The sequence below is a fragment of the Sceloporus occidentalis genome, unplaced genomic scaffold, assembly GCF_023333645.1.
Source record: "Sceloporus occidentalis isolate IW3139 unplaced genomic scaffold, rSceOcc1.0.p SCAF_10, whole genome shotgun sequence".
Taxonomy (NCBI): domain Eukaryota; kingdom Metazoa; phylum Chordata; class Lepidosauria; order Squamata; family Phrynosomatidae; genus Sceloporus; species Sceloporus occidentalis.
In genome coordinates this window covers 13,746,600-13,765,777 of record NW_028316990.1, presented here as the reverse complement: position 1 = coordinate 13,765,777, position 19,178 = coordinate 13,746,600, and the positions used below count along the sequence as shown (strand labels likewise).

The 19,178-nt window shown below is 42.2% G+C and overlaps 1 protein-coding gene and 1 long non-coding RNA gene across 2 annotated transcripts; one reads left to right on the top strand and one right to left on the bottom strand.

The window, feature by feature from the left end:
• Window positions 1-1,284: 1,284 nt before the first annotated feature.
• PDCD5 (programmed cell death 5) lies at window positions 1,285-6,209 on the bottom strand. Its single transcript, XM_089540158.1, has 6 exons — window positions 6,060-6,209; window positions 4,230-4,270; window positions 3,536-3,597; window positions 2,831-2,922; window positions 2,437-2,508; window positions 1,285-1,518 (listed from the first exon to the last, which is right to left on the bottom strand). The coding sequence occupies exons 1-6, from the start codon at window positions 6,123-6,125 to the stop codon at window positions 1,468-1,470; spliced, it is 384 nt and encodes a 127-aa protein (XP_089396284.1). The 5' UTR covers window positions 6,126-6,209; the 3' UTR covers window positions 1,285-1,467.
• On the top strand, window positions 5,978-17,375 carry LOC149305910 (uncharacterized). Its single transcript, XR_016282474.1, has 3 exons — window positions 5,978-6,303; window positions 14,918-14,992; window positions 16,741-17,375. It is a non-coding gene; the product is annotated as an uncharacterized LOC149305910 (long non-coding RNA).
• The last annotated feature ends 1,803 nt before the right edge of the window (window positions 17,376-19,178 follow it).

Sequence of the window (19,178 nt, the reverse complement as noted above, 5' to 3'; positions counted from 1 at the left end):
ACTTAGGGAAAGGTTTTAATATCCATTTCAAACATCTTGTTATACTTCACCTCCACAAACCAGAGAGGGAACAACCTCTCTCCCAATTTACATTCTGGCCTATGTACAATGTTGGTATGAATCAAACTTTTATTTTATTCTTCAACAAAAGGCACAACAAGTTACAATGGCATCATGCATGTAAGACAAACATGAGACATTTGGCCAACTGCCTTGTCTATTTTGTGTAATTGAAAAATGGAGGTAGCCTGAGGAAAAACAAGTCTTTTGTTTACATAGCATTGTGTTGCACTGTTACATAACAGTATACAGTCAAGCTACGGATAAGTAATTGATTTTTACCGTAGACAATTTAGACACAATGCATCAGTCTCCTGTTGAAATTAGACTTAAATTTTCTTAACTATAGTGTATCATGCCCAATAATTGGAGCACTGTGGCTACCTTAGGAAGAAAAAAACACCTATGTAAAACAAATAAAACCTTCCTCTGCAGATCTAATAATTCAGTCTCATGATGAAGATCTCTCTGATTTCTAATACAACCACCTAGCAAGATACAGTATCATGCAACCATGTTTTTGCCAACCAACCTCTCTCGTTTGGCTTTAAAAAAGATTTCAGCAAAGCTACAAGAAGTGTTCTATTACCACGCAGACTCATGGGCAAGCTATTCGTGCCACTCCTGATTCTTTCAAACCATGGCACACACTAACAAGGCTCTGCTATCAACCAGCTCTTTGGAGCTAGTTTAAAAAACTGGCAACAAATCCTGGCTGACATTAACCATGGTTAAGGTAATCTGATGAAATGGTAGGGAAAATAAGCACTTGGGAGGGGAGGTTCCTCCATCACCGAATCCCTTAGCTGTAGTTAAGAGGCTGGGAATATTGTGGGCTAAATCCAATTTCAATCCCATTTACAACTGACACTTTGAAATCAATGGGACTTGTAGTAGCCGTGCCTAATAACTGCCATACAGTTTTTGTTTAGTTGGGACTAGAATTGGATTTATACCTGTGAGTGTATAGCAGTCCTTCTTCACAACGGTTTACACAAAATGAAAATCCTCTCTTTAGTCCCCAGACATAACTCTACTAGCACTGGAAAAACCTGTGACTTCTTGCAATGCAATCTTTTTTACTCCCCGTTGTGTTAATGTGACACTAATAGATGCCAAGAGCAGAGGGAACTCTCCTAGGTCATGCCAAAGGATAGCTGAAGCCTGAGAGACCGTGAGCAAAAATCTACCTCTCCACCCATTATATAAAAAGGATCTAAGAAAAACGTTTCACTTAATTTTATTATTCAGAACATGAGATCATTTCTTTTCCCTTTATATAAAAAATGTGTACAGAAAAAAAAATGGTGTAAACTTTTTTCATCTATAGCTATGTCAGGTGCAGCATACTTTCCTTGACATATTCCAGATGATTTGTGGTGGATGTCCATCTTTGTATTTCATGAATTAATCTTCTTCCCCTTCCTCATCTGAATCCAATACTTTTCTTCTGTTGAACTGGGGGGAAGGGGAGGAATATAGTACACGTGAAAGCAGCTTTACAACTGTTTGACACAAGACTGAATCAGCAAGAAAATGTCTTTGTTTTGTAAAAAAAATCAAAAGCAAGGGGATACAGTTTTTCCAATATATATCTCGCTTATCTGCTGATTCTATCATCAATATGAGTCTTTTGTATTGCCTTGTAGGTTTCCTATATATCTCTTGGCTGATCATGTACTCAGAGGCATTGTTCCTTAATTCTATGCATACAGCCACCTCTCACATTTTATTTTGGTGGTTTGGATTCAGGTTTCTAGCATAAAAACAAAGTTTTTCCAGCAAGCCTGAAGTCTGTCCAACCCAGACAGAACCAAATATATCTATCATTTAAGGTAGACCAGCATTATAATTGTATTACAGATGGAAAGGCAGCAACATAGAGGCTAGCCTATGTTCTCTCAGGAAATATTGACTGAGGATTTCCTCACTCACTGCTTAACTGTTTAAGCATTTCATAAGCCACCCTGATGCCCTTATCTCTCTGGTTGATGGATCGGTTTGGCTGCATGTGTTATCATTAACAGTCACCTGCTTTCTGAAAGCAGGAATGTTACAGAGCTGCTCAGAGTTGCAATGATATTAGGGAAAGACTTCAGGCTTCATCTGTGTAGGGAAGTTTTGAAGGAGAGCCCAAAGAATGTGCAGCTTAGGTCTGCCGCCACCTCCATGGCTGCCCTGTCATGTTGGCACTCAAAAGATTATGGAATTTGGAGCCTTTCAGATAATGGAGACTCAACATGTATAAGCTATTAAAGCTTTACACAACACATTTATGGATGAACTACGCCATTAACAAATTAGTTATGCTATAGGTCATACACATATGCAATTTTGTACTGTTTATAAATACATGTTAATTTTAAGATGGCTTACCTTTACTGTTGTTTTCTTCTCAGTTTGCTGACTTACTTTTTCAAGTATTTCTATCAACCCTTGTTCTGAAACCTAAGAAGCCAAGGGAAAACAAAAGACAACCATGCAGAAAATCCCATTTGGTGGAATGGTTTATAGTGCATCTTTTACTTTCATTTCCCACTAGAAACAGTAATTTTTAAAACAGCTTCTTTTGAAATTATACAGTATTGGGTTTAATAAGCTTCAAATAGTAAGAAGTAACAACTCAGCATGTTAGTTATGGGCTACTTTCCATCCCAAACCAAATGGGAGTGGAATAAAAGACCAAAATGCAAAAGAATCCCCTCCATCTTACTTTTTAAAAATTTCAATCAAGACAATATACATAAATCAAACAAGAACATACACTTACCTTCCCACCTAACTGTCCAAATCTTGCCATCTGTATAAGATAATTTTCAACTGCTTTGGCCTTTTCTGGCTTTACAAGAGCTAAATTACTTACTGCAGAAGAAAAATAAAAGACTGTAAGGAGCATACCAGTTTCTTCTTTGCGCCATCCAAACATAACAGTAGTGGGATATTTCTGGTCTTAAAAACAAAGACAACAACCCTTGGTATTTTAAGTTTGTTGGTAAACTGCTTTTCTGAACAGGTTATTAGGACGGTTACATTTTCATTACTACTTATTCTGTCCCTTTTACTAACTTTCAGTTGAGGGGAAAAAGGCTTAAAATAATTCAAATCACAGGGCCATCTGAAATCAATCTTGGAAGATTTAACCGAAACTTCACAAATAGCTATTGTCAAGATTGTAAAAATAGACAATTTCTTTATTCGGGACTGAAGGAAGTTTAATAAATGAACATAAGAACCTGATCTATAGGTAGCCTCAATGTCAAAATGAGTGCTCAACTATGATGCTAGCAAGCCATGGTTTACAATTTAGCAAAGTAGTATCAGAAACCGAAGTATATATTCGACAGAGAGTAAACCCACGCATGTGTGTGCACAGTAATGCAATAGTCCTCTTTTCGTCCTATGAAAGTTATTGGACAATATATGGATGTGATTCAGAGAAGGACAACATTATTTACAGAGCAAAATACATACTTACGTCTGGCACGAGCTGCTTGATCCAAAACTTGAGCTAAAATGTTATTTCTCATTTCTGCCTCCCTGCAATGATGCAATTATACTCATTTTACATGGAAAAAACAGAGCTTCCAAAGGTTTTAACATACAAATGTTATGTTATCCTGTCAGTTAATTCTAATTAGAATACAACTAATGAATCAGTTTTTGAATTTCTGAATCGACACATAGCAGACTCCATTGTTTCCAGTGGGTCTACTCTCATCAGAACTAACAGGATTTCAGTCATAGAACACTGCAAGAAGGCAACCCAAACTATTTACTATAACATGCTTAAATGTTTCATTCAGAAAAACACATGTTTTAATGTCATGGTTTTGTACACATATCTGAAGCATAATATACCTATGAATTATTGTCCTCATGGCGTTTCAACATGATAATTTTTTAAGGTTCATAACTCTAATTCTGCAGCTTCTGTATGAGCTTCCAGGAACAATACATTACAGCTGCTCAACAAGGTACACTTTTGTATCAGAATCACCAGGCACAAAGCATAAAGGAATTTAAACTCAGATTACCAAAGACACATTCTTCTATGGGAAAACCATGAAGAGATCCAGTTACAGAGGTTCAGTATCTTCTCCACTTTTGCCTTTTTTTAAAAAAACCCTACACATTAATTTCGTGATAAATGCAATGATGTCGATCCATACCTCTGTTTTGATTCTTGTTGTGCAATCTCACTGGAAGAATCCTGAAAGATTAAAAAATAAGGTAAATTAAGATAAGTAAGGTAACTGTATCAGTCTTGTTGGAGAGTAAACTTGTGTCTGGGTTGTATCACTTCACAATGGTGGGATTGGGAAAGTACGCTCATAGAGTCAGAGTTGAAAGAGACTACAAGGGCCATCCAGTCCAACCCCATTCTGCCATGCAGGAACTCCTAGTCAAAGCATCCCCGACAGATGGCCATCCAGCCTCTGCTTAAAGGCCTCCAAAGAAAGAGATTACACTCCAAGGAAGGAGTCTGTTCCACTGTCTTACTGTCAAGACATTCCTCCTAATGTTGAACTGGAATCTCTTTTCCTGGAGCTTGCATCCATTGCTCCAGGTCCTGTTCTCTGGAGCAGAAGAAAACAAGTTAGCTCCCTCCTCAATATGACATCCCTTCAAATACTTAAAACAGGGCTCTCATATCACCTCTTAACCTTCTCTTCTCCAGGCTAAGCATCCCCAGATCCCTGAGTCTTTCCTCACAGGGCTTCATGGTTTCCAGACCCTTCACCATTTTGGTCACTTTCCTCTGGACACGCTCCAGTTTCTCAACATCCTTTTTGAATTGTGGGGCCCACAATATTCCAGGTGGGGCCTGAACAGAGGAGAACAGAGCGGCACTATTACTCCCCTTGATTTAGACACTACACTTCTATTGATGCAGCCTAGAATTGCATTGGCCTTGTCAGCTGCTGCATCACACTGTCAACTCATGTTCAACTTGTGGTCTACTACACCAAATACATTTCTATACTGCTTATCAGTGAACTAGCACTCTCTAAGCAGTTTACAATGCCTAAGCCAATTGCCCCCAGCAAGCTGGGTACTCATTTTACCAACCTACGAAAGGAAGGAAGGCTGAGTGGACCTTGGAGCCCTCTTTTAGGATCTGAATTACAGCACTATGGCTGCAGGACCGGCATTTACACACTGTTACACCTGGTAATTTTGTTGTTGTTGTTGTTGCTGCTGCTCTATAGAGAAGAAGACACCTGAACTGTGCTAGGAGTAGAAGTTGCCAGGCTGGAAATGGGAGGGAATTGCCATGTCTCCAGGAGAAAGAGGGAATTTGAGAGCCAGGGCGGTGTGGAGGTTTTAGCATTAGGCTTCAAGGCGTTTCTGACGTACAGAGACCCTATGACAGGGTTTTCGTGGCCACTTTCTCCAGAGCAGGGTTGCCACTGCCTTCCCATGAGGCTGAGAGAGTGTGACTTGCCCAAAGTCACCCGGTGGGCTTTCATGGTGAGCGGGGATTCGAACTCTGCTCTCCAGTCATAGTCTAACACTAAAATCAATATGGTTGGCCCTCTTTTGTGGCTTTATTTACGGTTTTGATTCCGTCGAGGAATCTCTGGGTCCTCCGTCGCAACTCTGCCAGACTTTGACCATAGAGTTGCGCTGGAGAAGGTAGGAATTCCTAGAGTAAACACCTTTCTAGGCATTTCTGGGTCCTCCCAACGTAAGTCTATGATCAACTTCCAATTGATGTTGACCGTAGAGTTGCAGTGGAGGACCTATACATTCCTAGAGGGAACGCCTCTCTAGGCATTTGTAGGTCCTCCAACGTGAGTCTATGATGTCGACCATAGAGTGGCACTGGAGGACCTGGGGATTCCTAGAGAGGCCTTTTATTGGCAGCGAATGGGGAGGGGCCAATACAGACTTCTGGCTCTGCCATTGAGACCTTTGGGGGCGAGAAGCCCCACTCTCTCAGCCTGAGGCTCCCGAGGCCCTGGCTGTGGAAGGCGGAGGGGAACCGGGCTCCTCACCCCCTGCTTGGCCTGCAGCTCGGCCAGCCTCTGCTTCCGCAGCGCCTCCAGCTCTTCGTCCGCCATCCTTGCGCCACAAGCGGAGGCCGCAGCACTGAGCGAAAGGACCCCTCAGCTTGACGGCTTCTGCGCATGCGCGGCCGTCCTCGCCGTCGCTTCCTCTTTGTGCGCCTGCGCGGAGCCCTCCGAACCACTCAGGCGGCACCAATCGAACGCCGAGAGAAAACCTAAAGCACTCACTGAGGTGATTTTTTTCCCACTCCGGCAGACAGAGCTAGCCGAGCGCCGAACCCCCCTTTCCCATTTCTGAGGGAGAGAAGAACCTAGGTCCCAAACGCACTGCAGAAATAACCCAGTTTGAGACCGTTTTAATTGCCCTGGCTTAATACTAGGGAATTCTGGGAGCTGTAGTTTTGTGAGACATTGAGCCTTCTCTGTCAGGAAGAGCTCTGGGGCCACAACAAACTACAGTTCCCAGGATTCCCTAGCACTACTGAGCCAAGGCAGTGAAAGCAGTCTCAGACTGGATTATCTCTGCAGTGTGTTTTGGAAAGATGTCAAGACACAGTGACTCCTCATTAACAGTTTCCCTACACTTTCAAACCAGATGTCAGAATTGGAAGGCATTTGGGAATCCCTGTTCCTGGGAACAAGGTTTAAATGGAGGACCTGGGTTGGGAAAGGAGGGCCTCTGGTCGCCCTGGGCTTTGCCATCCTCTTGAGGCTGAGACAGAGTGACCAGATGTCAGGGGAATCCCTGCTCCTGAGTCAGCATCCAGCTTCCCAACCACTGCTCCACACTGTCTCTCTAGTCTGAGGCGAATTGCCATCCATTGGATGGAACCAAGGTCCTCAAGCTGGTCCAGTTCCCTGGACTGTGGACCAAGGCTCTCGCCAAACTACACATCTGGTCACTCTGTCTCAGCCTCAAGAGGACGGCAAAGCCCAGGGTGACCAATTAAGAAGCACCGCCATGAAAAGCCAGAGGGAAGGAACTGGGGGGGGGGGTGCCATTAATATATATATATATATATATATGGTAATTTTAATAGATTTTGCTGCAGAATGGGCCTTTCGGCTGAGCCCTAGCAGGGGAGGGATCGGTTTCTGGGTCTCTCTCTCTCTCTCTGGGTCGCTCTCTAGGTCTCTCTCTTTCTCTGGGTCGATCTCTGGGTCTCTCTCTCTCTCTCTCTCTAGGTCGCTTTCTAGGTCTCTCTCTCTCTGGGTCGATCTCTGGGTCTCTCTCTCTCTCTCTCTCTAGGTCGCTTTCTAGGTCTCTCTTTCTCTGGGTCGATCTCTAGGTCTCTCTCTCTCTCTCTGGGTCGAACTCTGGCTCTCTCTCTCTCTTTCTGGGTCGATCTCTAGGTCTCTCTCTCTCTCTCTGGGTCGAACTCTGGCTCTCTCTCTCTCTTTCTGGGTCGATCTCTAGGTCTCTCTCTCTCTCTCTGGGTCGAACTCTGGCTCTCTCTCTCTCTTTCTGGGTCGATCTCTAGGTCTCTCTCTCTCTCTCTGGGTCGAACTCTGGCTCTCTCTCTCTCTTTCTGGGTCGATCTCTAGGTCTCTCTCTCTCTCTCTGGGTCGAACTCTGGGTCTCTCTCTCTCTCTTTCTGGGTCGATCTCTAGGTCTCTCTCTCTCTCTCTGGGTCGAACTCTGGGTCTCTCTCTCTCTCTTTGTGGGTCGATCTCTAGGTCTCGCTCTCTCTCTCCGGGTCGATCTCTGGGTCTATCCATAGAAGTTAGTAGGAAGCTCAAAGAGGCTGCAGTGCTCTAGAGTGGGCACCAGAGGGCGCGCTTGTATTAGGAATGTTCTTTATGAGCCAGAACTTGATCAAACCGAAGTCTATCCAGAGGAGACTCAGGTGTTGTTGTTGTTGATGATGATTGCATCTTGCACTCTGTCTTGCAATCTTGCACTTGGATGCCTTCTTCCTCTCTTCTTTTGCCAGGTGAAAGGTGTCTGAGCCTCCCTTCTCCAAACCAAACACTTGAGACCAGCAATGCTTGGCATTTCTCTCTCTCTCTTTTTATCATTTAAAAGGTGTATGCTTTATTATTATTATTATTATTATTATTATTATTATTATTATTATTATTATTATTATTATTATTAACATTCAAGGGTAGCTGCAGAAATAACCCAGTTTGAGACCACTTTAACTTCCCTGCCTGGGATTTGTAGTCTATTATGGCTCACAAACACTACAGATCCCAGGATTCCCTAGCATTGAGCCAGGGCAGTTAATGCAGTCTGAAACTGGATTATATTTGTGTGATGTGGACCTCTGTGAGGTAAAAGAAAGGATTTCCCCCCAAGGCAGGGAAGCCTAAAAATAATAAGATATGGATAATAATTATAATGATGATAATAATAATAATAATAATACCTGAAAGGGCAGCAGAGTAAGAATAAAACGTAGGATTCAAGAAATAGAAAGAGAAAAGGGGAAAGAAAGCCTGAAGAGAAAACAAGAGGGAAGAAGAAGAAGAAGACTGAAGAAACCAGGAATCATGGAGGAAGCGGAGGCAAGGATGTTTGCATGCTGCCTCCTTCTTCCACTTCCCAGTGTCAGTCTCAGCTATGCCTGTCTATGGTTAGTGCATGCCTCTGGCAAGGATTTTGGCTTTCCAATGACCTAGGACTCTGCTGAACCTAAAAGACCCAAGCTACCTTGTAAGGTCCTTTGAAACAAAGGTCAAACATTTATATTAGATCAGTCTTGCACATTTATCTTTCTCGGCGGGGAAACACAAAACATGAACTCAGCTGTTAAGCCCTAGTCACCTCTGAGAGAGAAGTTGGCATTGCCAGTTTCAGTGGCATTTAGAGTCCCTGCTATACTTGAAACTGTGGAGTTTATCAGACAAGGGGAATTGGAAATATAATCCAATCCAGAAGCAAATGGCCATGGCCTCTCCTAGCTTGAGTGTTTTTCCTGTTATTAACTTTTGCCATCTTGATCGCACTCAGATGTTGCTTGGGCTTACATGTCACTTTTTTCACATGTAAAATGTTGGAGGGTATGCCTGAATCCTCCAGCCAGCAAGGCCAGTGGTCTGGTTGTCAAATCCTGTGAGCTGTAATCCAAAAAATAACATCTTGAAGCATTTCCTAAAGAGACAGGGCACACAAATCAGTTCTCTATGCCTGAATACAGAGGCATAGGTTATGCCCTGAACTGACATTTGGTTCTCTTCACCCTGCTGCTCAAGTTCCAATGTAGACATGCCTTGGTAGGACAGATTCAGACAACTCAGAGCCACACGGCAGCCATTTACAAGCTTACCATATGTTTCCTGTAGTAACTGCATGAAAGGGTGGCCATCTGTGGCCTTAGACCTTCCTGCTAAACCCAGCATTAGCATCTTTCACAGATGCTTAAAAATTGGTGGTGGCAAAGAGGCGACAGTGCTGGACTTAACTGTGTGTGCAGAGACTAGAGATCAATGCCTTGCCATACTATCACAGGCATGGAGCAATGCCTGTCCTAAGTGGGCTATGATATTATGAATCCCAAGCCTCTGAACCCAGTTTAGTGCTTCTATGATATACAGCAGTCAGGATGTGCAACATATAGGTCTTTTAAATGTGACCTTCAGATCAATGGCACAGCACTTTGGGCTGGTTTGTGATTTGTGCACCAGAATAGCTCTTGCTTGTAAACAGCCAGCCAGAATTGCAGATTTAGGGCAGTTGCTCATCTTTGAATTAAAGCCAAGCTGCTTTATCCTATAGTTTAGCTCCTTCTCTGTCACTCGAGGAGCATTCATCACGAGCAGCTTGTGTTTAATATCTTGGAAACACATGTGGGTCAGCGAGACATATGTACTGAGCACATCTATGGAAGCAGCCGAGCATCAAGGACTCCAGTTAGCACTATGCTTGGCATGTGTACATTTTTCTTTTTCCCTTTTTGTTTTAAATTGTTCTAAGGCCTTGACATCAGCTTCCTCAGTCATTCTTAAAACAGTCCTGTAAAAGGCAAGCTAGCATTGTTGTGCCTATCCTACAGGCTGAGAATGAGATAAGGAATGGCTTTCTTGTACATACACAACCTAAAAGGCTTTGCTCCCTTTCAGGAAATCTCTGGTGTGAATTTTGCCTCTTTGTTAGGGTTTTCACATCGATAGCTAAGGAGTAAGATTCACAACAGATATTTCTGGAAAGGTGGTGCAGTGTTTTATGCTTTATACAGATATGCGCAATCAGCTTTATATACTGCTTGGCGCTTTATATTTTATTGACTTTTCAATCTGAACGATACATGCAAATACACCAGCCCTAATTACACAGAATTAATTAAAAATTAATCACACAAGTTATTTGCGATTAAGCCTTGTTGATTTCAATTAACTTGCTCTGTCTGTAGCTATATCATCATCAGTATCTGTGGAATAACTTTCAGGTTAACTGTAAGAGCACCTGACTCCAATGTCAGAAGGAGGAGATAGCAGCCACTATCTATCTCTTATGTCCAGTTCTGGTCCAGAGGAGGGTGGCCAAAATGGTGGAAGATTTGGAAACCATACCTTACGACTAGCGGCTTAAGGAGCTGGGTATGTTTAGTCTAAAGAGAAGGTTAAAGGTGACTCGATATGTTAAACGTTTGAAGGGATGTCAACTTGTTTGACTCTGGGTATTAAAATGTCATTTCTGATTGAATAAGGCTTAAGGGATGCCTTCGAAAAGGACCCTGTTGTTCTCTCTATTTAAACTGCATCTCATTTATGAGTTACTAAGCATTGAGCAAGTTATTAATTACATTAGTGGTAGCTCTTTATAAACAAAGGGTATTTTACAGCCTACCCTGCCTTCCAGGACTGTAGCAACACATATGCTGTATACCATTTACAAAGACATTAAATTATTAAAAGTATGAACAACTCCGCTTATTGTTCCATAGCTACTTTGTTTTCATACTTCAAATATCACCTATCTGCTGCAGCACTGATAATTCTGGGTTGCGCGTTAGCTTCTATTTTTCACCAAATTTAGATCCCTCTATCTACAGTGTCATTCGGGGTCACATATATGCTAATCCTCATCTACCACGCAAAAGTACCTTTCCAAATTAGTAGCTGGTTCTGTCACTGCCTTCAGATATCTGGGAATCAAGGGAAATGGCTAATTACAATGGCTCTGGATGTTTGGCATTAAAGGTATTTGTCAGGCATAATAATAATAATAATAATAATAATAATAATAATAATAATAATTGTTCTTGGTGGTGGACTTAAATCTTCCCCAGATCCCTGTTGCCCTTGGAATGGTCACGGCCACCATGGAAATGTAAGATTTTATGCTCAGAGCCCCAAAAGAAGAATGTAGGATGGTTTTTCTGTAACATATTCCAAATATTTGACGGGATGCCATATTGAAGAGGGCACGGGCTTGTTTTCCATTGCTCCAGAGACTTAGGAGAAGGAGCAATGGATTCAAACTGCAGGAAAAGAGATTCCACCTAAATCTCAGGAGGGACTTCCTAATGGTCAGAACTGTTTAACCGTGGAATATGCTGCCTTGGAGTGTAATGGAGTCTCCTTCTTTGGAGGTTAAACAGAGGCTGGATGGCCAACTGGTGGAGATGCTTTGATTGGTGTTTCTGCTTGGCAGGAGGTTGGACTCAATGGCCCCTGTAGTTTCTTCCAACTCTCATTTTTTCAGATACCATAAAAATGTCCCCGGTTCTCTCTTTTCCTCCTCCTTTCACCTAGTGCCATTAACTTACTTCAGTTGCTGCAAAATGAATTCAAAGTGCAAAAGCAGTTTACACTCAGCTCAACAGGGGAGAGGAGAGAAGGGGCAGAGTTGTGCCCTTTCCAGTAGGCCCAGGCATAGAAAAACTGCTGCAGCATTTCCTAGCTTGAAGTTCTTCCCCACTAATATTTGCCATCTTGACCACATAAGCCCCAGTTTTCATCTCTGAAAAGTTGTGTGTGTTGTGGCTATAATCCCTATCTGATTCGTCACCTCTGTTCTGGAGCTTCCTGGAGACACAATTCATCCCTTTCATTTTGACCAGAAAAGGGCAATCTGAAGATTCAGGAAGCAAAACCAGCCAAGTTGGGAGTCACAGGCAGCCCCTGCGCCAAGTCTCCAGAGACTCTTGAATTCCCAGCCTTTCATTTTGGGTTGTCAATATTGCTAGTTTTGTTTTTGTCTCCCCTTCCCATAGTGGATATGTCATAGTGTGACCCTGATGCATCAGTCTGCTAATGCCAAATGCTTTTGACGTCAAACACACCGAAATGGGACTCTAATGGACTTTCCTTGTTATTTCTTTGAGAGCTGCTCTTCTGGTGAAACAGAGGCATTTTAGTTTAAAAGTAGGAGAGCCACTGCACTCTTTAGAAGGAATTTTGGTTTATTTCCCTACCCCCATGTCTTCTATTAACCCAGTTTACAGTAAGGTTTTTGCTTTTAAAACTCTTCCTTCTTTTCCAAAGCAATTTTAATGGCTGTAGAGATATCACAGAGAGCTGTTATTATGCCAGCTGGATCCCATCAGATATATTTACCTTCTCTGATTGAATCTGCCAATCTGGTATGCAGTGTTTCTGAATCCAAGATTGTCCCAAAGTTCTGAAATTTCTGGACCAAAACCTGAGACCTAGGAATGGTCCTTGGTAATGTCATTAAGCTTTGTGCATTACATACAACCGCAGTTGTTTACAGCTTGTAATTCAAATTTGGAACGGAGGTGGGATGAGGGACAGAACCCATTTTTCCCTTTAGAAATTAAGAGAGAAATCTTAGCTAAAGGAGCTGTTTCCAGATCAAGGCAAAAGGAGGGAATTATTCCTTTGCACTTGGTTATCGAGATGGGATAAGGAACATTTAATCTTGCCTCCTTGCTTCCAGCCATAATTTGGATGCAGAGCTGAATAGAAGGTGGGCCTTGGCATTAAAAATACTGAGAGAGAAAGAAGCTAGTAAATGCATACATAAACTCACTAGACAGTATTTGCACGTTGGAGCAAAAAACCAATGAAGCTTTGCAAATTGCAGCAAACTGGTGCTGTACCTGAATGAACTGGATATCTGCAGCTCTTTCCTCTTGCCTGGAACTGAGCTGTCCAAAACTTGAGAATCTGCACCCTCAACTCCTGGCTGGAGATGACAGAAACTGAAGGACCAGGACCTGGTATCTGGGAATGATAGCAGGAACATGTGTCTGAGAGACATGTCCAATAAGGGAGCTTTTTTGCCTCTACTCCTGCTTGCTGTTGGTCAATAAAGTATATGCTCCCTAATGTCCATCAACATCCAGTTGCACTCTAAGTAAGCTTATGACTGCACAAAAAGTCTCTTCCGAATCTGTCCCAGATATACCTTGGTGACAGTTAATGAGCTGGAATCTTGTTGGTGACATATCCAGGTATAAGCCTCTGTGTAGATGCTGTTTAAGTTGCTGCATAAAGAGGCGTTCAACACCTACTACTGGATCATGACTGGAGTGGCTACATGCTTTCTAACTGTCTGATCAATTAGAAATTGTGAAGTTATGCCTTCAGGAAAGATATCTGATCTCCATATCTTAGCTCTAAAAGACCAGTGCATCCACACTGCAAAAATAATCCAGTTTGACACCACTTTAATCGGTACGGCTCGATGCTGTGGAATTGTAGTTTTGTGAGACATTTAGCTTTCTCTGTCAGAGAGAGCTCTAGTACCATAACAGACCACAATTCCCAGAATTCCACAGCAGTGAGCCATGGCAGTTAAAGTGGTGGCAAACTGGATTATTTCTGCAGTGCAGAGCCAGCCATTGTCTCTTGGTTACTGAAGGTATACAGCATGCATTTGTCCTGGGTTGCACTGCAGGGGAATGCCATTACTGACTCTATGGAAATATGGCAGAACAAATGGCAAAGCTTTGTGAGATGTGAATTGCATCGACATTTTCAAGAGTTTCCCAGATTGTCGATTCTTTTAAAAATAACAAGAACAAGAAGAAATATCTGATACCTGAAATTTAATCTTTTTTTTGGCGATCCCACCATCTGAAAGTATTCCTGCTTTGTGCAAAAAGCTGGAAACAAGAGGTGATAGAAAGAACAAGACTTCATGTGCCACTGCTGCTAGTCCTATTGGTTATGATGCACCCTATATATTGCCCTAAAACCCTAAAACCACAGGCAACCTCTTTCCACCCTTGTTCCTGTAGCAAAACTGTAGAAATGTCCTCGACTGTATATTCTTGTTAGAAGCAAGTGTTGTTCTTGATCAAAGGAGAAGCAAATAATGCTTGATAATGCATATCATGCCAGCTTGCCAGGAGCTATCTGACTCAATTGCAGGGTGTACTCCGTGGCCAGAACAGGTGAGCAAGCATCCTTCCTTTGACATGCCAGCACATACAATTGTAAAAATTACTCCTTTTGTGTTCTCTGCTAATTATATATAAGAAAAAATTAATGCCACTTTAAAAAAACCCACAGAGAGAGCACTAATGCTATGTCAGGGAAAGGATGTGATGAATGGTTAATTAACAGCTGTCTTAATATTATCAATTGCTAAGTCAGTCATGAAGAACAAAGACTCAATGATTTGGGGGACCTACATTAATCTTTCATGACAGGGCCTTGCGGCTTTGTCACAGCAAGCATCTGGCAATCTTGGTGTAGGGGAGATGGAAGAATGGGAAAAGGCTGCACTGGTTTAGGGCTGGAGCAAAGGCACACATATTTAGGGCACATGGAGATACAACTTGTTACGTACAGCAGAGGTGGTATAAGTGTACCTGAATGTACATTCATTCTGGGGGAGAAAGCAGGTTGTGTAATATATTGAGGAGAAGCCCGATGTGGCAAGTGCTTATTCTGTTGTTACTGACCTTCACTTATTTCTATTCCCACAGGGATGACAACTTTACTACTCTAGACAGCCACCTTCAAACTCTTCCCTACAATAAGCTTCCTGAACCTGTCCTCAGGTCCGCGTTCCTTTGCTCATCCGACCATAACTACTAACATACTAACCGTTGTGAATAAGCAGCATCAGTAGTAACACTACGAGGTGCAGGGGTGTGGACTGTACTGGGTGACACTCTCAGGGGGACTGACACTGAAATGGCTGCTATCACATTATTTGGTAGGCAGTCATCCCAGTCTACACCAACCCACTCCTCCAACCTGGGAAGACCCAGTCCAAGTGTGATCGATCACCCCCCTCACCATTGATCTCATAGCTGGGTGCCTTATTCTGGTTGAAGCCTTTGACCACGTAGAGCTGCTTGACTCCAGAGAAATGTAGCAAACAGCGCTTGGCTGGGGAGGTGGCAGTGGCCCCAAGGAGGAGCAGAATAAATTTGTCTTTCTCCTCCTCTGGGCCACTACTGCCTCCCTATTTGAGCCCCAGTGTCTCATAGCATCATAGAGTTGGAGGAAACCGCAAGAGCCATCCAGTTCAACCCCTGCCATGCAGGAAATCTAAATCAAAGCATCCCTGACAGATGGCCATCCAGCCTCTGTTTAAAGACCTCCAAGGAAGGAGATTTCACTTGCAAAGTTTCTATGAAGTCAAGCAGCTATACTTTCTCATTTCCTTTGGGGCTGCCACTACTTCCCCAGCTGAGACCCTCTTGCACAATGGCTCTTAAGTCAAGCAGAAATTTATCCCACCATTAATGTTGGTGTCGATCATCTTGTGACATTAAAAGCAACATCCTTCACATGCTTGTTGCCAATAAACTTGTTTCAGACAAACTTGTCTCATCTACAGGGTGCCATGGGTCGAGAGTGTCTCAAGGGTGGACAACAACAACAACAACAAATGGCGTAAAAGTGAAATAAAAATTTAATACAAAAAACCCAAACCAAACCAATGTCACAGTAGTTTCCTCAATCAATTTTATGGGTTCTAGCAAGTTTTTAAGGTGTAGGTCCTTCCCCTACTATCAGTTCTGATTTTTGGTGTTACCAACTTTTAGATTTCTCACTAAGGCTTTATAAACCAAAAAATGCAACTCTCTACATGATCATGCATTTATAACCAGTTCTTTAGTTTTGTCTTTAACCTCCAATGTCTTTAACCCCATAATTCACATTATTTTTGACATTTCATATCTGTAAGTCAAACATTTGTTATGATTCCTGCCTTTTTCAGATTGAGTTCAAAAAGGTCATTACTTTCAACCAATCTTTTTCAAATGTGTCAGTTGATTTATTTCTAATTAGCTGTGTTAATTTATCATTTCCCATATATTCATATAATTTTGAATACCATTCTATTACATGTGGTATTTTCTTATCTTTCCAATATTTGGCATATATTGCTGTGGTGGCTATGATCATATAAAACAAGATTTTCCCATGTTCTTTCTCCAAATTTAATTAAATTGCCAGATTTAATTTTTTTAAGGGGTCTGGTTGCTTTGCTCGGGGAGAAGGGCGGATGGGTGAAAATTGCCCCCTTCCCTGCTATAGTTGCCGACCCCAGTATAAGCGGATAGAGACTGCTAACATTTCAAATGCTACAACCAGACGTGAGAAAGGCCAAAGGCTTCCTAAAAATAAGTATCTAGCTAAAGTTCAGCATCTCAAGGGTGACTTTGATGAAGGGGAAAATGGGGAGAAGCGGAGGGAAAGAGACTGAAAGCCTACAGAGAATTTTTGTCTGGTGCGTCCCCCTTCTAGAAGATGTGCTTTGAAGTTACGTAACCATTTCTTTCTTCTTTGGCAGGCAAGGATTCAGAGGAAGCTGCGTCTACGTTCGACGCGGCGAACGCTATTAAAGGAACACTTCAGTGATATTTTATATAAAATTCTGTTTGTGATTTATTAATAGCCATGCTTGACAGAGTCGTGCTTATGACTTAAGACAGCAAATGTGTAGGCCAGACTTAAAATTAAACAAACAAACAAAAACCAGAGACAAAAGCATGGCTTTAAATCTGAGAAAAAAAGAAAAGAATGACAGGGTTTTAATGGGTACAACAAAGAGACAAAAAGACGTCAAGTCAAAACAATAAAGTCTAACAAGCCTATATTCAAATTAGGTTCCTTTAAGGAAAGTTGACTCAGGAACAGTTTATGAAAGCGTTTGGGAGCGTCTCTGATCTGAAATTAAAACAAAATTCAAAACGTACAATTTAAAACCCTTCTGACTGTTTCTGTTTGAAAGAAAAAAAGACCAGAGAAAAGGAAAACAAAAGCTGTTTGAATATACAAGTGGAAAGTCAGTAGTTTATTGCTTTTGATTATGTACGCCCATCTTCTGATTAAATGATCTTTAAGGCAGTACCCACAATAGTTTTCAGTTGTGCAACCCCACCGCCCAATAGTCCTTGTTCTTCATAGAAGAGGTCATCCAGTGCAACCCGTCTGCCATGCAGGAACTCACAATCAAAGCACCCTCAACAGATGGCCATCCAGCCTCTCTCTAAAAATGGAAGCAGGGGTGGACCCAGGCTGTATTTGGGCGGCAAATTAGGTGGCAAAAACTGTCTGATAATATAAGGATGCCGCCCAAATTGAGGTTTAAACCGGATAGAGGTAAACCGAATTAAAACACCATGGGATAAGATCCTTATATATGCCCTAGGTGTGTGAGAATGTCAATTTGAATTCAAAATTCTTTGTGTATGGAAATGAAATAGCAAGCCCAGTTTTAACAATGGTTGTTTGTGAACAAAAAGCACTGTAAACTAGCCATTGTGCATGGAAATGACGTGGCAAATCCAGTTTGGCAAAGAAACTAGCCTATGGTGAAGAGAACAGATGAGTGTAGGATGCCCCCTGAAGATGCAGCCAGTGTTGAAATGTGTGTAGTGTGTCGGGAAGCCATTATCTTTGTTCAATCTATTGCTGAAGGATTGTAGTTTGTGGATGAACTCTAATTCTGCTGTTTCCAACTACCTTTGCAATTCTTTTGTTCAAGGCCCGCTGTTCTGAGGTCCGAGAGGGAATGCCCACAGAGATTGAAATGTTCTGCCACTGGTTTTTGCGCATTCCCATTCCTAATGTCTAATTTATGTCCTTTTATCCTCGGGTGCAATGAAGACAGCACGAGATGCCATTTCATGCTCAGTGTTGTAGGCAAAGAAATCAAGAAACACCATCCCTTTTTGCAGCTCCTCTTCACAACGCTCTCCTTGCTAAGCAATGGGAAGTTGTCTCTGTGGAGAATCGGAAGCTAAAAGGAATGCAGATGTTTCACCAGATGATTTGGACTTTGAGTTGTAACCACAGTGTTTATCTCCAGGTGTCAGTGCGAGAGAACAACAGGAGATTGTTTCCGGAGTTAGGGTCAGGAGGAACACAGTCCATTTTTGAAGAGTGTTATTCTGATTCTAGGTTTCCCTTGGAAAGGATGGGGCTGTTGGACTATACTGCAAAGAAGAAAATGCCTCTTCAAAGGATTAGCAATTCATCCAGAGTATTTTTTAACATGTCTAAAATATGGCAGTTGTTTGAAATGAGTGGCTACTACTCACTAATTCACACCAGGATTTGGGCTCCTGGCTTCCCATTCGATTGTTTCAAGCTTTGGGGAGGATACTATGGCCTGTTACAGACAGCCAAAATAAAGCTGCTTCGAGTCACAGTGGAGGTATGGTATTTCAATGATGCATGCGTCCTAAAAGTCCAGAAGCCACACCAAAGCCATGCTCCAGTCTGGAGCGTGGCTTTGGTGCGACTTCTGGACTCTTAGGATGCATGCATCATTGAAACACCATACCTACACTGTGACTCGAAGCAGCTTTATTTTGGCTGTCTGTAACAGGCCGATGCCAATGTAATCCTTAAATAAAATTCAACCGCAATCCACATTGATTTCTTTTCATAGAATAGACCTCCTTGCCGTTCGCCCTGGGCTGCAAAATATCTTGGGTTGGACTCTGGGGCTCAGGAACACTGTCGTTTTGGACCACGGCTCCCATAAATTATGAGAGCGGTTTGCTAAAAAAGTACATTTTTGCAACAACAACACACTCACTACTTCCCCAGTAACTGAAGCATTTTACATACTTCAAGTAACTGTTTCCTATAGCTACGTGCTTTAATTACATTCCCTCAGGACTGCCCTCAGACTTTTTAAAACGCACATTTAAGCAACAAAACACTTGCATAATAAGAAGGCCTAAAACAGATTAAGGGAAAACGCCGCCGTGTGCCTCT